The sequence below is a fragment of the Rousettus aegyptiacus genome, unplaced genomic scaffold (genome assembly GCF_014176215.1).
Source record: "Rousettus aegyptiacus isolate mRouAeg1 unplaced genomic scaffold, mRouAeg1.p scaffold_m13_p_17, whole genome shotgun sequence".
NCBI classification, from domain to species: Eukaryota; Metazoa; Chordata; class Mammalia; order Chiroptera; family Pteropodidae; genus Rousettus; species Rousettus aegyptiacus.
The window spans coordinates 43,737,693-43,755,959 of record NW_023416292.1 but is presented as its reverse complement, the minus strand read 5'-3'; the positions used below and the strand labels follow the sequence as shown (position 1 = coordinate 43,755,959).

The following is an 18,267-nucleotide window of genomic DNA, read 5'->3' as shown; positions in this document are numbered from 1 at the left end:
ACTGTACTAAGTACTTCGTGTGTCTTAATTACCTTCATCCTCACAAATAATTCTGTGAGGGAAATACCGCTATTATCTTTTTCCTTTTTTTTAATAGCTCATGCCACTTAGGTTCACAGAGGTTAAGTAGCAACCTGCTCTAGGTTAGGTGGGAGGAAAGCAAAAAGGCTGGGTGTTGAGGTTTTGGAGACCCAGTAAGTCATTCCCTCTTTCTTATCCAAGTTCAGAACAATTATGCAACATGAGAGCCAAGCTGATGAAGATCAAAAATATCTTGAAATCTAGTCAGTGCATGAGACAATGTATTGTAGGAACAGTTTATTAATGTTTCACACCTGAATGAGAAAGATGAGCCCACCCTCTCCCAGGCCCAGCTAACAAGGTAGACCTTGCCTGGGGTTCCCCCTGTAAACTGAGTAGCTGAGAAGGCACATTCTTGGTGCCAGGCTGTGTTCTGCTTCTCCTTCCAAACTGAGTCCCTGAAGTCTGCTTCCTCCTCTTGGAACAAATGAGACGTATTACTGTGACAGAGATCCCTGGCTATGGAAATATGAACATAAGGTTGCCCCACACCAAGAGAGGCCATGGAGCGCCCTACTGTCCGTACAGCAGAATCGGGGGTCCGGAGGGCTTGAGGATCTCGACCAGGGCCACACAGTGGGCAGAGCTCATTCCGATCCTTCTTTACCCTGTGTTCTTCTCTTTCCCTGCCCTCCAAGATTCACTGAGACACTGGGACAGACAAGTATGCCAGATAATACAGTGTTTTGATATAAGCTGCCCTAGCTTACCTTTCAAGTAGAACCCTATATATCTCTCCCATCCCTTGGGCAACTTGGAAGTCAAACCCATGCTCATAGGGGCAGAAGTGTGGTGATTATTTGGCTTCTGAGAAGGTCAGGGTCTCACCTGTTATTAATGGCACCATGCCCTCGGCTCCCTTCTGCAAGTAGCCTCTCTTCTCTCCCCTGAGCCTCCCCTTCTTCCAGAAGATATTTGTCCACATCTTATGAGAGCTCCCTCTTCCTCACTCCTTCCCCTCCTTGGCCTTGGACCACATATCTCAGCAGTGTGATGGAGTGGGAAGGCAGACTTTGAGGCAGGTAGGTCTGGGTTGAATCATAGCTGCTCCAGTTATTACGTGACCTGGGATGGGTCCTCTCTCTTAGCTTCATTTTTCTTACATATATAGCAGAATTCTTAACACCTGCATCACAGGCAGTTGAGATGGTTAACTGAGCTAATACATATAAGCATAGCATGGTGTCTTGGTGCATGCTCCATACATGTTAGTTTATTTTGTGAGGGGAAGGAGAGGGTTTAGGTTCTTTATTTGTTCATTTACCACACATCGAAAGTTTACCACGTGACAGACAAACAGGGTAGAACAATGCCTCTCTCCCAGGATTATTATAAATAGAGATCATGTTTGCAAAGCTCTTAGTTTTGTGCCTGGCAGGGGAGTTGTTATTATTATCCACCCACCAAATGTATAAGCTCTGACTCTTTCCTACACTGAGGACAGTGCTGAGTTTCTGTGGTGGTTCATGCCGCCTGCTTGGCTAAGGGCGCATCAGCATCCACAGGGAGCTTCTCCAAGTATTCCTTCCTCTTTCTGCCCCGCTCCCATCTAGAACCCCAGCACCTACATGGTGGGGTGGGTGGGCGGGACTGCTAAGAGTGGCTCTTCTGGTGCTTCCAGTCCAGAATAATGACCGAGCCGCGCCCTCAAGATGGTGAGGAAGTGCCAGACCTCAGATCTGAACCCGTGACCAGGAGACAAAAATGCCTGCGGCCCAGGGTTAAGGCAACGTGCCCTGAGCGACATATCCGTTTGGCTGCCTCTTTTCTGCATCTCCTTTTCTTTTTCTTCGCCCCCATTTTCAGCAGTCAAGGGCATTTGTGTGTCTGCTCAGCAAGGGCAACTGGAACTGGTTCTCACCACACTGGTTCAGACGGCGTCTCATCCAAGGAATCACCACTCGCTTAACTCTAAGGCGCCTTTCCCACCCCGTGTTGTTCTTTGTGCCTTTCATCATGACATGCCCGAGGCACGCCGGAAACGCGCTGAAGGAGATCACCTGTGTTTTTGACTTCCATCTGTGAAAACTATCTCTGGAGTCAGCAAACTCTAATTACCACATAAATAAGAGAGCAGGTGACACATGAAAACGAGGGTTCTGACAATCCGTGTTTGATGTGGGACGGCGGCCCTGCAGACCAACGCCCGCCTGCGCCCTTCCCATCACAGGCGCATGTCAGCCGTGGGCGCCAGCACCCGCGATCGCAGCCAGGGTGGGGGCTGGTGGGGGCTGGGTGGGGGAGGCCGTTCTCATTACCTAAGGGCTTAAGAAACGTGAAGATTTTAGATTCATTTTGGCATTTCCCAAATTCACGTAGTGTGGAAATTAATTAAACCATAATTAGCTCCTACATCAAATCTAATCTTCCTCGTGATAGGGAGGTTTCTTCATGTCATGTCTCTTTGTCTGCTTCTGGAGCAGGCTCGTTGTCAGAGGACTCAGACTGCCCACCTCGGCAGCCCATGCCATCTCCTCCTCCCTTCGTTCCCTGCTGGGCAAGGCTCCGGCTGTGAGGTCATTTTCCCCCTGTCCTTCCCCAGCTGTCTTTGTCCTAAACATTAGGCTTGTCAGGAGAAGGATTATTGGCTAGGGTCTAGAGAATGTGTTCATAAGAAGGTAGAACAAAGAAGGGAGGTGTAAGCCATAGTGGTTTAGGGACTAAAAGCCACTCTGCTGCAGCAGTCACTGACTTGTTCCCTGCAAGTCGGAATCCAACAGTGCTCTGGGCTTCCAGCACCTGAGTTTGCCTTTGACTGACTTCCATATGGGTGTAAATCTCAGCCACAAACTCAGATGCGTAAGAAATACTGCACCATGTCTCCCAACCTAACTTCCGACTAGGAGCTCTCATCTGCTAACCTGGCAGAAAATTTAATTAATAAAATGTTATTTGGGGGCTATAATTCCCCCATGGGGTTATAGGAGTTGTCAGGTGTCCCCGGGCAGGTGGCCCTTGAGACATTTGTCTTCCCATCGTCATGGCTCCCGAGGCCCTGCTCAGGAAACAGGACTCTTCTGTAAGCCCCCATGGTCCTGTCTGTGGGGACATGCTGGTGTCAGGGTGGCCAGCCCTCCCGCTCTGCCTGGGATTCCTCTGGTTCTAGCACTGACGCCCCAGTCTCTGAAACTCCCTCACTCCTGACAAATCCGGACCCTCAAAGTGGACACTTCTCTTTAGAGTGGTGATGCTTCTTCATGCTCTGCTAAGAAAAAGCAGACCTGGACACCTGGTCAGGACCCACACATCTCTTCTCCCTCCTCCCCCAGCCCAGGGGCCTCTCCCTTTCTCATGGGGGAGCGGAGGAAGACCTGCATGCTCACCTGCTGCTCCCGGATGCTTGGCTAATACTGGAGTCCCCTTCCTTCACCTTCTCTCATGGTAGGGAAGCACCTAAGGAGCTTAACATTTTGGAAAGCAAAAGCCAGCAAGAGGTGCAGACTGGGTGTCTTCTTGATGCCCCCTCATCAGCCCCCTAACTTCACCTGAGGGAATGAGCACAGAACCTGAGTCCTACTTGAGTAAGGGATGCAGAGAGGATGGAAAGGAGAAGATACATGAGGGAAAAGAAAAAGAATTCAGGAAAGCCATGCGAATGATCACGCAGATATCGAGGAGAGCTGGACAGTCAGTCTTCAGTTAGTCTCATAGATGTTTGAGAAACAAGCTCTGTAAAAAGTAGCAGCGGAAGTGATTAAGGTAATTTTGGTTCTCTCGTCGAGGTGGGGCTAGAAATTTTCTAAAAGTTTTGGCAGATGGATCCAGGTTTTGACAGTTCTTCAGGTGATTTCATCTTTCCCCTCCTTTGGCTTTTATAGAATGCCTAAGCTGGCATAGGGGTGGAGCAGGGAGAGGCGTTTGCACTCCTCCAAGGAGGAAACAGCTGAGGCCAGATGACTTAACAGGATGCAGCTCAGTGGGAGTAAGAAGAGCTCTCTGGGCCTGTTTGCCATGCCCATGTCCTGCCCCCATCAGCTGGCAACAAAGAAACTTGGTGGGGTCCCAAGGACAGGAGGCTACTGACCTGGCTCAGGCCCTGCCCTCCGCCCCAAGCTTGGCCGAAGCACAGCTTCCATACATCGCCCGTGGTTGGGAGGATGAGGGAGCATGAGGGCCCACACTTTCTCTGCACCCGCCCTGGTTCCTGCTGCCTTCACATAGCCGTTAGCATCTGTGAAGAGTAGCAGGGAAGCACTAAGGAAAAGGGAAATACACATTCAAAATTGCCGCCCTCTCCTGCTGGAGCAGCTCGATAACAGCCCCTGGGACTGATGGGAAGGGACACCACTTTCTGAGAAGTGCCAGTGGACAGAGGAGGCGGAAATGGAAGGGCCGGTCATCTTTCGAAGCTTCAGAAAGAGCTGTCATTATAGTCATTGTCTTTAAGCAGATGAATTTTTTTTATCAGTGTTTTTAACTGCATGCCGGACCAAGCTATGGTACAAAGCAGTAAGTCTCAACAATCAATGGCCTTTCAATTGCAGGCTCCAGTCAGTGGGCTGTTCTCATCACCACAAGCCACCAACAGTGTGCCCAGGGGGGGACACACGCCAGCCTTAAGTTACTTCCTCAGTCATGCAAAATGTGAAGACGTGTAAGCATTTCCACTTCCGCTCTCAGTCTTTGTTACCATTTTCTTGGTCCTGAGCTCCAAATCAGATATGTTTGATATTCTCTTAACCAACTTCCTAGAGCCTGTAAATAACATAGCCTTTATTGAGTTCCTGTAGTATCCCAGCCCCACGGTGAACGTTTTACTCACACGGTTGAAGTTTATCCTCTCAAGAATGCTGCTGTTAGCTGGTCATTACCCCCACTGTACAGATGAGGAAGCTGAGGCTGGAGGCCAAAGAGCTGATCTGGGGCGGCAGCCCTACTATGTGCTGATTTGTAAGACTCCACCAACTGTGGCCTTCATGGCTTCATTGTGCTGCCTGGAGGTCCTTGTCAGGGATGAGGTTATGTAGGGGAGGAACCAATGGCTGTCACTAACTAGGGACAGCCCATCTGTTTCATCTTCTTTACAATAAGGCTAAAGTAAAAAACAGCGTGGGCCTTCCCACCACCTGCATTTCCTGTTTCATAGTCCACAAGTTGAATTTTGCTTCGCGAAGGACCAGGCCTCCCTTCTGCCTTGCTTGCATCCCCCACTGACTCTGCACAGGTTCCATGGTGCTCACTGGGGGCCAGCAGAGGGCTCACTGGGGGTGGCCCAGCCTGCAAGGCCTGGGCCCTGCACCTGCCTCATTAAGAATTGTGTCTTCATGGGTGTTTTCACTGCAGAGTGCAGAGCTCTGCTAGCGTGTCAGTGATGGGCCAAGTTCAGCAAGATGCAGTTGCCTGATTTGGCTTTTTCCGGACTCGTGGGAGGCGGGGGCACTGGCTGTGAACCCTCAATTCATGTTGCATCTCCATCATCTTTGCCTGGTGACTTAGCCCGTTGAGACTTCCACTCCCTTGTCACTGAAATGAGAGGGTGTTCCTAGGTGATGTTGCGGTGCCTTGCAATACGACGTTCTACTGAAGGAACAAGTTGACTCTTAATCAAATTTGAGTTTTGTATGAAGAAATATTATTTGGAAGACATCCCCGATTTGCCAAAAGCACCCTCCTTTATCCATTCAACAAACATTAGCCTTGCAGAGAGGGTGAGGTCTGCAAGGTGCCTTGGCAGAGGAAGCAGCATCCTGCAGGGCAGTAGGAGGTGCCAGCCCAGGGCAGGTGTGCGCGATGACAGGCATGGTGGCAGTGTGGGGAACACCTCATTAAGAAACCGAGACCGTCATTGTCTAAGAAGCTGTAAATGTTCAAGACCCTGACAAAGACAATAATAATGAAGATCACTAAAATCAGGAGGTGGGAGAAAGTGTGAGAGGGCTCATCTTTTACCATCTATGCTGCCTAAACCTAAAACACATTGTTAAGAAATAAGTTCTCTAACCTATTAACAATTTTTATAATGATTGCAGAAAGATTTTTCAGGAACCTAAGTATACTGTATGAAAACACATTGACTAAAATTCAAATATTCCTTCAATGTCGGTTTAGTTTCATTCTCTTCTTTTGAAGTCAAATTGCCATTAGCACTTTTATTTAATTAAAATATCATGTAGAGCATGATTGCATTTTTATAGCTTCTGTTCGCCTATGCATCCCTCCTTCTGTCTGTGAATATTCACAGAGAAGGATGGAGTGAGGTCACATGACGTTAGCGATAATGATTTCTGAGGAGTGGGAGCTGAGTGATTTTCTTGCTGTCTTCTCTTTCTCTTTCGATGTTGCTTGATTTTTTTAATGATGAGCATGAAAATAATAAAGCCATTATTCCAAAAAATAAGCAAAACAAATTTAAAAAGAGCAAACAAAACAGCACTGCTGTGCACCTGGCTTTACGGGCAGCGGCAAGTCTAAGCAAAGGCTTGTTCCTTCCTTTACCCCATCTCTACTGGTCCTGACCCTGTGGGGACTGGCAGGTGTCCCCCACTCACCATCTCACTGGATATGGGCGGCTGGTGACCAGTGAACTCTCGAACTGACTGGAATGGTGACCGCCAGGCCCCGCAAGGCCCAGAGGCTGTTTGCGTACCCGCCTCCCTCAGCATGTGTTTGTGGTAAAAACACAGCTTGGGATGGTTCCTGCAAGTTTTACTGTAGGTCCTTTGGATGTATGGGGATATGTCTGGGCTCATATTTCACTGTATTTCTTTCAGTTTGGAGGAAAGAACGAATACTTGTGTTATGCATTCATTGTCTAGCTTTTAACTTTGTTTTAGTAATTCTTGTTTTATTTCGAGTTCATAAATATCAGAACTTTGTTAGAAAGGCCTTCCAGAAATAAAGCTAGCTATTCAGTGGCATGGTTTTTGGCAGATGCCTTCCCTCCTATACAGGGGAAAACTCTGTTTACCTTTTTGGAGAGTCAACAGAGCCCAGGGTTCACAGTTCCTCCACCCAAAGAAGGAACAGCTTCGGTTTAGAGGCTGCCCTTAGCTGCAGAGGGACACAGGGCCCAACTGTGCTGGCTTCGGTTTTGACTTGAGGAGCAAAAATGTTTTTTCTGTGTAAAAGCTGCGATTAACATTCTTGGATAACTCTCAAAATAAATTAAAGAGGTAACCCAACTTTTCCGTTCCCTAAAAGTACTCTTAAATCTCCTACATTTTTCTTTACTAATTAGAATTTTCTGTGAAATAAGAATAATAATACCCAGTGATTATTTCACCGAGTTGTGGTGAGAAACAGATGAGGACAAAGAAGAAGATCCCGGGAGGGTGCCTCGTCCACTAAGAAGTGGACACTGAGCGTCTTTGCTGTAGAACTGTAAGGCTGGAAGACACCTCGGCCAGCAACAGACAAGGTGCGTGCGAGGTGGCGTTACTTAGTGCAAGCCACTCCGCCTGTCTCCAGTAAGCCATCCTGCTACGTCATGGCTTTTTAAATGATCTGCCTCACGAGAACACCACTTTATGGTTTCGAATCAATGGGAAGGAAAAGCACAAAGTACGGCTCAAAGTAAATGTTTTCCTGATGAGCCTGCGTGGGTCAGAGGGCCACTTCCAGTAAGCGATGCCACATGGGCCGTGTGTGCGCGAGGGGGGTGCTGCCTGACCTCTCTATGCTTCGGTTTCCTCACCAGCCCCATCCTCCAGTTGGCGTTGTTAAGAGGATTGAATGAGTTAGCACATTAAAGGGAAGAGAGAATATGGCCTGGCACTTGGTGTGCACTCCTTGAATGTTGCCATCATTATTTATTATGATTTATTTACACACAGAAGATGCATGCATACCTGTCTCCTGACAGCAAATGAAACAAAATGACAACAAAACAAATTAGGAAGCTACTGTTAGGTCTGCGGCAAGCCATTTGGGACATATCTCTGAGGCATCTCTTGAAGAGAGTTGGAAGGGAGCAGAGTACCTAGAAAGAGGGACAGTTCCCAAGACTCATATTTCTTCCCTGGAAAGGAGCTTATTTCCTTCAGGCCTGGGCCTGGCCTTATGACTGCGGTACACGTAACTCTGGCAAAGCCCAGTAGGTCCTGTGGAGGCACTGAGTCGGCCCTGGGAATGAGCCTTGGGAGGTACAGGGCTTGGTGGCTCCAGAGAAGATGCAGATGAGGTGAGATCTGCCCTGAACCTCCACGGGACATTCTGGGAGAGCTTCCAGAAGCACAGGCTGAAAATCACAGGAGTCCTGAAACTTACCATCACTCCCCTTGCTCCACACGCAGCATCTCGGCCCTGCCGCAGTCAGGCTCGTGACTCCTCCAGACCCGTTTCCCCGAGCCTCACATCACTGCCTCCTGCTACCGCTGCCTCAGCTCTCACCTACCCCATTCCCTGCGGCGGACGGCCAACTTTGGGGACTAGCTAAACGCCGCTCTGAGAAGTCTTTCTAACCACTGCCTCCTCCACACCTCTTCCCACATCCCGCCCCCCAGCCTATGCTTCTGTTCCCATCATTCCCCCATTCTTACTTGAGTGATTATATATTGTTCCCAAGTCTTCATAGCCACACAGGACCTTCCTCCTCTGAGTCATTCCCCACACCCTCCCCTGCCACAGGGACAGACTCTGGTGGACACTTCATGAAAGCCTGAAAACTAGCCAACCTGTCCCTGGAGAGTCTTAAATCCCAGGCAAAGGAGTGAATGGGAGACCTAGTGTTGAGATGCTACCGTTGTCAGGTTCGGGATTCTTTTATAGATTCGATATCAAGATACAGAAATATCCACTTTTGGGTGATGCTAAAGAAAAGTGCACACCAAATTGTGTCTGGTAATAAATTTAATAGTTTGATAACACTACCCTTGTTCTCTTGCTTAAAGATTAGCCTTCAGGATCTCCTGGTTAATTTTCACAACCAACACTGCATGTCACCTAATCCTTATTACATATAATCTTTTCCACATATTGTTGGGGTTTGCTGGTTGGTTACCTTAGTGTGTTCGCCTCGAGTCCTTTCAGTGCAGGCAAATATACATGCTCTGAGCAAGGACTTAGGACGGGGGTCCCCAACCCCTGGGCCGTGGACTGATAATAGTCCGTGGCCTGTTAGGAACTGGGCCACACAGCAGGAGGTGAGTGGCCAGTGAACAAGCAAAGAAGCTTCATCTGTCTTTGCAGCCGCTCCCCAGCGCTAGCATCACCGCCTCAGCTCCGTCCACCTCAGATCATCAGGCGTTAGATTCTCATAGGAGCGCCAGTCCTTGGTACCAAAAAAGTTAGGGACCGCTGACTTAGAACATTGAAACTTCCAGCTGCCTGACAAGGAAGCAGCTTCTACTCAGAATAAATATAAACAAGCTAATGCTGAAACTGCAGAAATTTTCAGTCCATATCCTGTCTTGAGTGGTTCTCTAGCTATTCATTTAGACATTAATTCTAGGTCTCTGTCACACTCAGAGCTAAACCTTGTGGTAAGTGAGAGTGGGAGAGTAAGTAACTGCAGGATGGCATGTGTAACTTCCCTGTCACAGTGGTTTGAATGCCCTCTTTCAGTGAGGATGACACATTAAAAAAATAAATAAATGGTTACGGGCCTCAAAAAACCTGTGGAGTCAACACATGCCTGAGAAATTGCCATTTTCACCTTTAATCCTTGTAGCCAAGGAGCAAAATCTACTGTGAAGAGTGGAACTAAATTGATTACAGGGCCATGGTCTTTAGGAAAAGGAAGTTCCCATAAAAACTGTCTTCTCCAGTATGGATCAGGAAGAAGACTAAGAATCTCTGTTTAGAGAGGGCATTGGTGGGGTGATGGGCTGGGGACAGAGCCTGAATGCAGAGGAAGAGGTTGCGGCAAGTGATGGAATTGCAGCTTCAAAGAAAGACGGAGTGGGGCCTGGAATGGGGTCTGGAGAGCAAGTCCTGCCCTTCCGGGATCCCTGCGAGTGGGCGGGATTAGAATCCAACACAGAGAAACCGCTGGTCCTTTCAGAACTTCCTTGGTGCCTACAGAGTTGCCTCTGTGTTTCCCAGTGCTAAATGAGATCATCTTTGGTGAGGTCTGGACTTTGCTAAGTGCCTTATGGGGAATATGGTCTTTAATCCTCCCAGCATCCCTTGGAAGCAGGCTCTGTAGCTCACTTTATAGACGAGGAAATCGAGGTCTGGAGAGAGGTGAAATCATTTGCCCACAACTGACAGCCAGCAGTAGAACTGGGATTTGAACCCAGAGACTATCTGGTTACAGAGCCTGTGCTTACCTTAACTCTCACCCTTTTAAGTAACATTTTGTTCTAATGAAAATCGATAGTGTAATGTTCAGAAGGTTAGAGTAAAAAAAGAAAAAAGAAAAAAAAGAAAAAGAAAAAGCTTCCTGATTTGCTAGAGGACTCGGTTTACAGTCCATGAAAAAATCATTATCCTGTCATTGCCCCCAACCCACCCAACGAATGTGTTTTTTTTTCGTAATTAACAAATTAGTCATCAGGGTTCTAAGAACCTTAGATGACTGAAGATGCTTTGTTAAATAATGAGCAAATGAGTTTCCACACCCTTTCTCAAGACTTAAATCCCCAAACCGGGGACAGCTTTCCACCAATAGCCATTTGCACACATTCAAAGTCAGAAACCTAAAGTTGTTTGTGGAATACCATTAAGGCATTTCTGAGGACTTCATCTGACTTAGAATAACTCCCCTGAGGCAAACAGGGTGCCCTGTGAGGGGAGGTGGGTGCCCAGCCTTTTGTCTTTAAAAACCAATCGTTTCTTTCCAGTTGGCTTGGTGAAGAAGGAGCTTGGCAAAGTGCGTCAGTTAATTTTACTCCTTTAATCCCATTCTTGTTACTCCTCTCCATCTCCGTCACTTACTCTGATTAAGTCAGACCAGCCTTGTTGGGAGCCGAATTACTGCAACAGGACTCCGAATTGGTTTCCTTACAGTGTTTCTGAGTGGGTGTGTGATAATTTGTATATCACGAGATGAAAATTTTATCTTTTGTCCGAGCCAAATGGAATGACAAAAATCCAAGCAGGTAATATTTTCCCAAGAAAGCTATAAATTCTTTGTTATAAACTATAGGACAAATAGTATTTTTATAGTTTTCAAGGGTAATATAAGAAATAGATGTTTTTGAAATAATCATATCATTGGTATTTTAAAAAATGACCTAAGAAATCTTCTCATGTGAACATAAACTGTGTCTCTCTCTCTCTCTGATTAAGTAGTCCCATTTCTGTAAATTCATCCATAAGAAATTATCCAAACTCGGGAAATTAAGATGTTCAGTGCATAGTTATTTATAATAGCAAAATATTTGAAATAGTCTGATATGCCCAAACTACACTCACACACACACACACATACCACTGATGGAATATGTAACATTAAAAATTAAAATTATAAAAGCCATGGAACAACATGAAAATGCTTATTACATAGAGGAAAAAAGTCAGATATACAATGAAACTGTACGATTTAAATTGCCTATTTTTTCATCTCTAGGTTTCTATTCAGTTTGTTTCCTACTCTGCCTCTTCATTTTCCGCACCATGAGATTCGTTCCTTATGGTCACTGCTCCTTCCATTGTTTCCTTAGCATCTTTAGCAAAGTCCCTTGAGTACTTTGTCTCAGATTCTCTTCATGTGTTCTGCTGTTTATTTCCTTGGGTTGTCTGTAAATTTTTTCTGTGAACACTTTTCTTCTTCTTCAAGAATGGTTGTTTGTGGCACTTCACCTTTCCCTGGCCTGGGAGGGTGGGGAAGGGGTATGATTTTCTTTGTCTTCCCAGACTGCAGTAATTTCAGTGGTCTGAGGCAGATGGTGTACATCTTTATCACTTTCTTGGGGTGGTTGGTTGAGTTTGAATTGAGTACAAATCCTGAATTTGTGCAGGGAGCTCAATTCCCTTGCTAGGACTTGAGAATCATCTCTTACCCATAAGGGGTTAATCCCCAGCCCCAAAAGCCTTTACTGATTCCATGCCCATTGAGGCTTTGGGTTCAGCTCCTACCAATCCCTAGGAGCTGCATTGTTTCCAACACCTAAACTTCCTTCCTGGTCCTCAAACTGCTGTGCATTGAAAAATAATTTCTACTTTATCCCTCATTTCTATATGTTTGTAGTGGGATGCTCAATCCACCATACTGACCAAAAGTACTTCTTTATTTTTTCCATTTACTGTAACTATGAAAAAATATATGTATATAATCTGACTGGAAGGGACTATAAAATGAAATGATTTGTTATGGGTTTATAGTAATCATTTTTCTTTTGAAAATATTCTGTGTTGTCATTATATTGTCTTTAAAACAGTAAGAATCATCATCTTTTTAACTATTGCCTTTCATTGCAGAATGCATATACTACCACAGCCATTAATGGGACAGATTTTTGTACATCAGCGAAAGATGCACTCAAACTCTTATCCAAGAATTCAAGTCATTTCACATCTGTTAACTGCTTTGGAGACTTCATAATTTTTCTAGGAAAGGTGAGATGTCATCACTAAAATAATAAATGAAGGAACTTAGGATCCCAAAATTAAGTCATGCAATAAGGCTTAAAACGAGAACGAATGTTTCTTGAGTGCTCACTCTGTGATAGAAGCTGTGCTCCCTTATATCGTTTAATACTCAGCCCTGTGAACTGTCCCTGTGTTGCAGATGAGGACGCTAAGGTTTCATAACTTGTCTGGGATTCCACAATAGGTAGAGCCAGGCTTTGAATCCTGGTCTCACTCTCTTACTTGTGAGTCATGCTTTCTACTATTCTGAGTACCACTATTTCATGTCTAAAATAAAAATGCTGCTAGCCTCAGAAAATAGATAACTTTGGGGAGAGACAGCATATAATATATGGAAATAGTATTGAAACCTGATAAAATGTCTACATTATGTGAGGGCATTAAGTCCATAAGTAGACAAAATTGTTGATGTTACAAACTTTCCTAGGTTACGTTTCTACTGTCACCTGAGTAGTCTTCTGCAAGGAACTTCCTATAGTCTTGTGCACAAAGGAGCGTCTTGGGGCTCCAGCATCTCATGATGTGAAGGACAAGTCTTGCAGTTGGGATCTTTAACTCTGAACCTCAGTCGTCATACCTATAAACTGAAAATGACACATGCCTTTCCTAGGTTGAGGGGGTATAACTGGAATATTGGTGAAAGTGGTGCCCCAGCCCCACCTTGCCCAAGCTTCAAGTTGGAAGTTCTTTATATTGTACCACAGTGTGTCTCTTCCCATGTGATTGTCACCCACTGGGCCTAATTCTGCACCCTTGGTTGTCCTAACCCCACTTGCACTTGACTGCCCTTCAAATTCTTGATCAGAGATGTTCTGACCTTCCTGCCACATCTTCACTATTTCAAGCTGGACATCCTCGCTTCTTCCAAACATTCCTCCACATAGGACACAGATGCCGGGGTTTTTGGTGGTGCCCCAGAGTGAACAAGATCTCGGTTTCCAGTTGTGACCTGGAAATGCCAAATATGGGGACTCAGCTCTTTGGTTAACATTTTGTGTCTGTGACATTTGGTGTCCCTCTTGTGCATTACTATCATAGTTAGCTGTGTTGGTAACAAGTTATGCCATGCTTGGATTGCACAGGTGGGTGTTAATTATGCATGTATTTTAAGGCTCAGCTGAGCCCTAGAGACTTTCCACGTGACATTAGCTTAGAAGCACAAACTGCTTATGCCTTTCAAAACAGCCTAAATAATCTTAGTTTTGGCTGTATTTAAATGGCTAATATTATTTATGTTATCTTGGTAGGATTATAGGTGATATATTTTCTAATAACTACTTCCAGACATTTTTGGAGTAGGGTTTCATCTTTATAAAAGATTTATCTTTTATTTTAAGCGACAATCCATTTTCATATACTTCCTGTAAGGAATACATAATTGCTAATGATATTCTAATGAGCATGTGAAATTGGTGATTCTTTGTTGTTGTTTTTTGAGTGAAATAGCATTCAGACAGTCATGTCCATCTTTGTGGCTATCCAAGGGCAATGCAGACTCCAGATGGGCTCCATCTTGTCTGTTAAAGAATTAGGTACACCCTAGCCTGTAATCCTGTTCCTGGAAATATAATTATTACATATAGCCAAAGCCTGGAGTAATCCTATTATCTCCCCACACCAGCATTGAAAAACCCTTTTGTTTAATCCCTAGGGTAAAAATAATCACATATTAAATTACAATGTATCCACTCAATGAATTTGTCCTACTGTTATTTAAAAATGGCATTTATGAAAAAGTTTTTAAATGGGATGCTTATCATGAGGTTAAGAGAAAAAACAAGTTTATGAAGTATCATTATATCTACATAAATACAAAACTGGGCACAGATAGGATGAAAGTACATAAACTCTTCCTATCCTCCATATTAATTTTTTTGTATCATAGCTTTTCATTTCTTTTCCCTATTTCATGCTACCAAATTTTCTGACAAGCATTTTTTACTATGGGGTACCCACAAACGCTCTCACACACATGCATGTATATGATATGATGGTAACTAACAATCTTTTTTACAATATTCTAACCAACCAGTTTATAAAGATTTGCAAAAAACTCTCGTTTTCACAGGTGTTAGTGGTGTGTTTCACTGTTTTTGGAGGACTGATGGCATTTAACTACCACCGTGCACTCCAGGTGTGGGCAATACCATTGCTATTGGTTGCTTTTTTTGCGTACTTAGTGGCCCATAGTTTTTTATCTGTGTTTGAAACTGTGCTGGATGCACTTTTCCTGTGTTTTGCTGTTGATCTGGAAACAAATGATGGATCATCAGAAAAGCCCTACTTTATGGACCAAGAGATTTTGGTAAGCAGACATTTCATTTCCTGTTGTAATCTCCATCTTCATAAAAGTGTTGAAAACTGACGCATAAGGGAGGCACATACCTAGCTTCACTTTCTTTTCCTGGGGCCTCTCTGAGCTTTTCCCACATGGCATGAATGTGTCCTACGAGTGAAACATGGGCTGTTTTCTGAGACTTAACCCACCTCCTTTATTGTAACCTTCTCCTTGGAGGCAAATGAAGCTGAACGATTAACACTGACCAAGTGACATTGGGGCGGAGGTGTTCTGGACACAGTAGCAATCCAAGTCCCTCTGGTGCTAATGGCTTGGTCTGGCCTTTCAGATGATCTGGAGGTTTAACAGCTGATCTTTTCTAAAGCATTTTTGTGTCCCCAAGCGTCACATCAAACCCATTGTATGTTAGGGGGCACACACTCCAGTGAAGAGTAATCCCCATCTGTGCCAGTATGGACAGATCTGCGATCTCAGGCCCTTTATTAACCCAAGCAGGCCACCACAAGACAAGCCACACCCTCGGCGGAGGCCCACGCTGCCTCTCTCTGGAAATAGCAGGCAGCTGTTTCCAACAGCTTTTGCAACACAGTTGTTATTTGCCTTATCCTGTGTAGACAGGGATATTTTAAGAGCTGTATGAAGTCTCTCATCTCTTTCTGTTGTCTGGGTTATGATGCTTTAATAATTTTCTTTCATTCTATTGCAATAAAACTTAGATATTAAAGCCCTTTTGCGTTTAAACAAAGCAGACCATCTTTCCATTCAGCCAGGCACTGAAGTTCAACGGGCACTTCTATAGTTTTATAAGTAATGTGTCCTCATCCTTCTCCATATAAAACATAAAAACACAATAGCATGTTAGCTAATTTGTACATACTCTCAAGAAAATATTTCTGATGGTGGAATGAAGCTAACCAGGTCTTCTTTTTTTGATTTACACTTTTCCGATTAAAAATTGGAATTAAAAATTCACTGTGAAATCTAACCCCCCAAATATTTTAATTCAACAGGAGAAACTTTGAAAAGAAATCCCCCAAGATGGTATGGCCAGGTAAATGGTTGCCCACAATGTAGACACACAACCCTGGTCTAACTCATTCTTTTGTTTTTCAGAGTTTTATAAAAAAGACCAATAAATTAAATGATTCAAGGGCACAGAGAGATAAGAACTTACGGAACGAAGAAGGAACAGAAGGAACAGAACTTCGGCCCATTGTGAGATAAGCGCCTGTTAGGTATTTGTACCTGGAAAAGTTTCCCTCCTTTAAGAGACATTCACACAATAAATGATAAGCCCTGATAGACTGTATTCTTCTTCTTCATTATTTTGGACCTTATTGTTTGGCCATGTTACAGTACTAGGGTCATAAAAGTTTACAACCTTTTTGTACCTAATGAGACAGAAAAAATCTTCTAAGACCATATGCATCAGTTAAAAAGTATACTGTGTAAACATTTATTTCATGGCACTGATGAAAAGCATACCCCTCACTGACAACCAGTAAATAAACCTTAGCAGAAATCTCTGGAATGCTGCCCTAATATAGAGCAGGACTTTTCCCAACTCAATCCAATCTTGGAACTGTGCTAAATGTGCTATAACTTTGCAAAGTACAATTCTTAGATTTTGTGACGATAAAAACCAAAACTGCCACCAGAGGCATAATTCTAACCAGATATGACTTTAGTTGGTTAAAAGTACAAGGCTACTTCTTACAAATTAACATTCTGGAAAAGTTATTTTCAACCACAGCCCCACTGGAGAATCACCTGGACTCTATCCCTTGAGAATTAGATTCAATGGCAGTGGGTGTGTTGGGGGGCAGGTTTCCTTTTTAAAGCTTTAAACAAATAGTAATAGGTAACATGTTGACTGTCAGGCTCACAACAGTTAGGTGAGTGGGTAAACAGGAGGACCAGTCTGGCTTCTTTGTGGGGTAAGCAATGCATAGAAGGCTTCCTGAAACCCCTCTTCAAAGATGGCAAGAAAGAGCTTGCTGCTCAGGTCTACTTTAACAAATGTAAATTACCACTTTTATCTTAAACAGCACTATGGAATGAGTTGAGCTCCAACAGTCTCCTTTAGAAAAGGAATTTGCAGAGCAGTTTCTGGAAATTCATTAGTCATTGTGGTGCGATAAGTAAGTAAGTAGACCGTTTCTGTGGGTGCAGCACACCCTGTACAAGTCCTTATTATCTGCCTTAGCAAAACACAAGCAGGCACACTTCACCCTTAGCCCAAACAGAGCCAATCCTATCAGAAGGAATCACTGGCTGAGAAAATGTCGGAAAGTGTGAGTTGCCAATTTTCTTTTAGTGAATGGATTTTTTTTTTTTTTTGTCATTACAACTCGCTTAGCCATTTGTCCTTCATTGTGTCATGACTGAAGGTCCTGTCTAATACTTCATACTGTAAACCCTAGTTAATCATCAAATAGCATATCCTATTCATGATCTGTATGTTTCTTTTTTAAAAAGTATATGTTTATTAGAAATTAGAAATGAATAGATGAAAAATTGTTTTAAAATAATGGCATTGTAAATGATTTAAAAATTTTATTCATTTAAACAATTTTGTGTGCTATATTTCTATGTAATGCATTCCTTTAAAAAATGTATCTTTCAATTATAGTTGATATACAGTATTATAAAGTTTCAGGTGTACAATATAGTGATGAGACATGTATACCTTGTGAAGTGAACACCTGGTAAGTCTAGTAGTACCCATCTGACCCTGTACATAGTTGTCACAATATTATTAAATATAATATATATTAATATATTATTAACTATAATGTATATTATAGTTAATATATATTAATATATTATTAACTATAATATACATTATAGTTAATAATATATTAATATATTAATATATCTTCCCTATGCTGTGGTTTAGATCCCCATGACTTTTTATAACTGGCAATTAGTGCTCCTTAAGCCCTTCACCTTTTGCACCCATTCCCCCAAGTACCCTCCCATCTGACAAGTATCAGTTTGTGCTATTATCCGTGAGTTTGTTTTTTAGATCCCAGGGGTAAGTGAAATCACACAGTATTTGTCTTTTTCTGACTTATTTTATTTCACACAATACCTACTTGTTTCATCCACATTGTTGCAAATGGCAAGATTTCGTTCTTTTTTATGGTAATATTTTATTATATATAGATACACCAAATCTTTATCCATTCATCTATCAATAGACAGCTAGATTGCTTCCACATCTTAACTATTGTAAATAATGCTGCACTGAACATAGGGGTGCATATATCTTTTCAAATTAGTGTGTAGATTTCTTCAGATAAATACCCAGAAGTGTAATAGCTGAATCATATGATAGATCTACTTTAACTTTTTGAGGAACCTCCATACTCTTTTCTGTAGCGGATGCACCAATTTACATTCCCACCAACAGT

General features: G+C 43.5%; 1 protein-coding gene across 5 annotated transcripts in view; it reads left to right on the top strand.

Annotated features, from left to right (window-relative positions):
* The window catches only part of SLC44A3 (solute carrier family 44 member 3), a 79,687-nt gene extending 62,398 nt beyond the window's left edge, over positions 1-17,289 (top strand). For all 5 annotated transcript variants that reach the window (XM_016140911.2, XM_016140910.2, XM_016140909.2 and 2 more), the window contains 3 exons: positions 12,382-12,519; positions 14,621-14,857; positions 15,965-17,289. In XM_016140911.2, the coding sequence (XP_015996397.2) occupies positions 12,382-12,519; positions 14,621-14,857; positions 15,965-16,075 (486 nt within the window). In that variant the 3' untranslated portion in view covers positions 16,076-17,289. The remainder of the gene's footprint in view (positions 1-12,381; positions 12,520-14,620; positions 14,858-15,964) is intronic.
* The last annotated feature ends 978 nt before the right edge of the window (positions 17,290-18,267 follow it).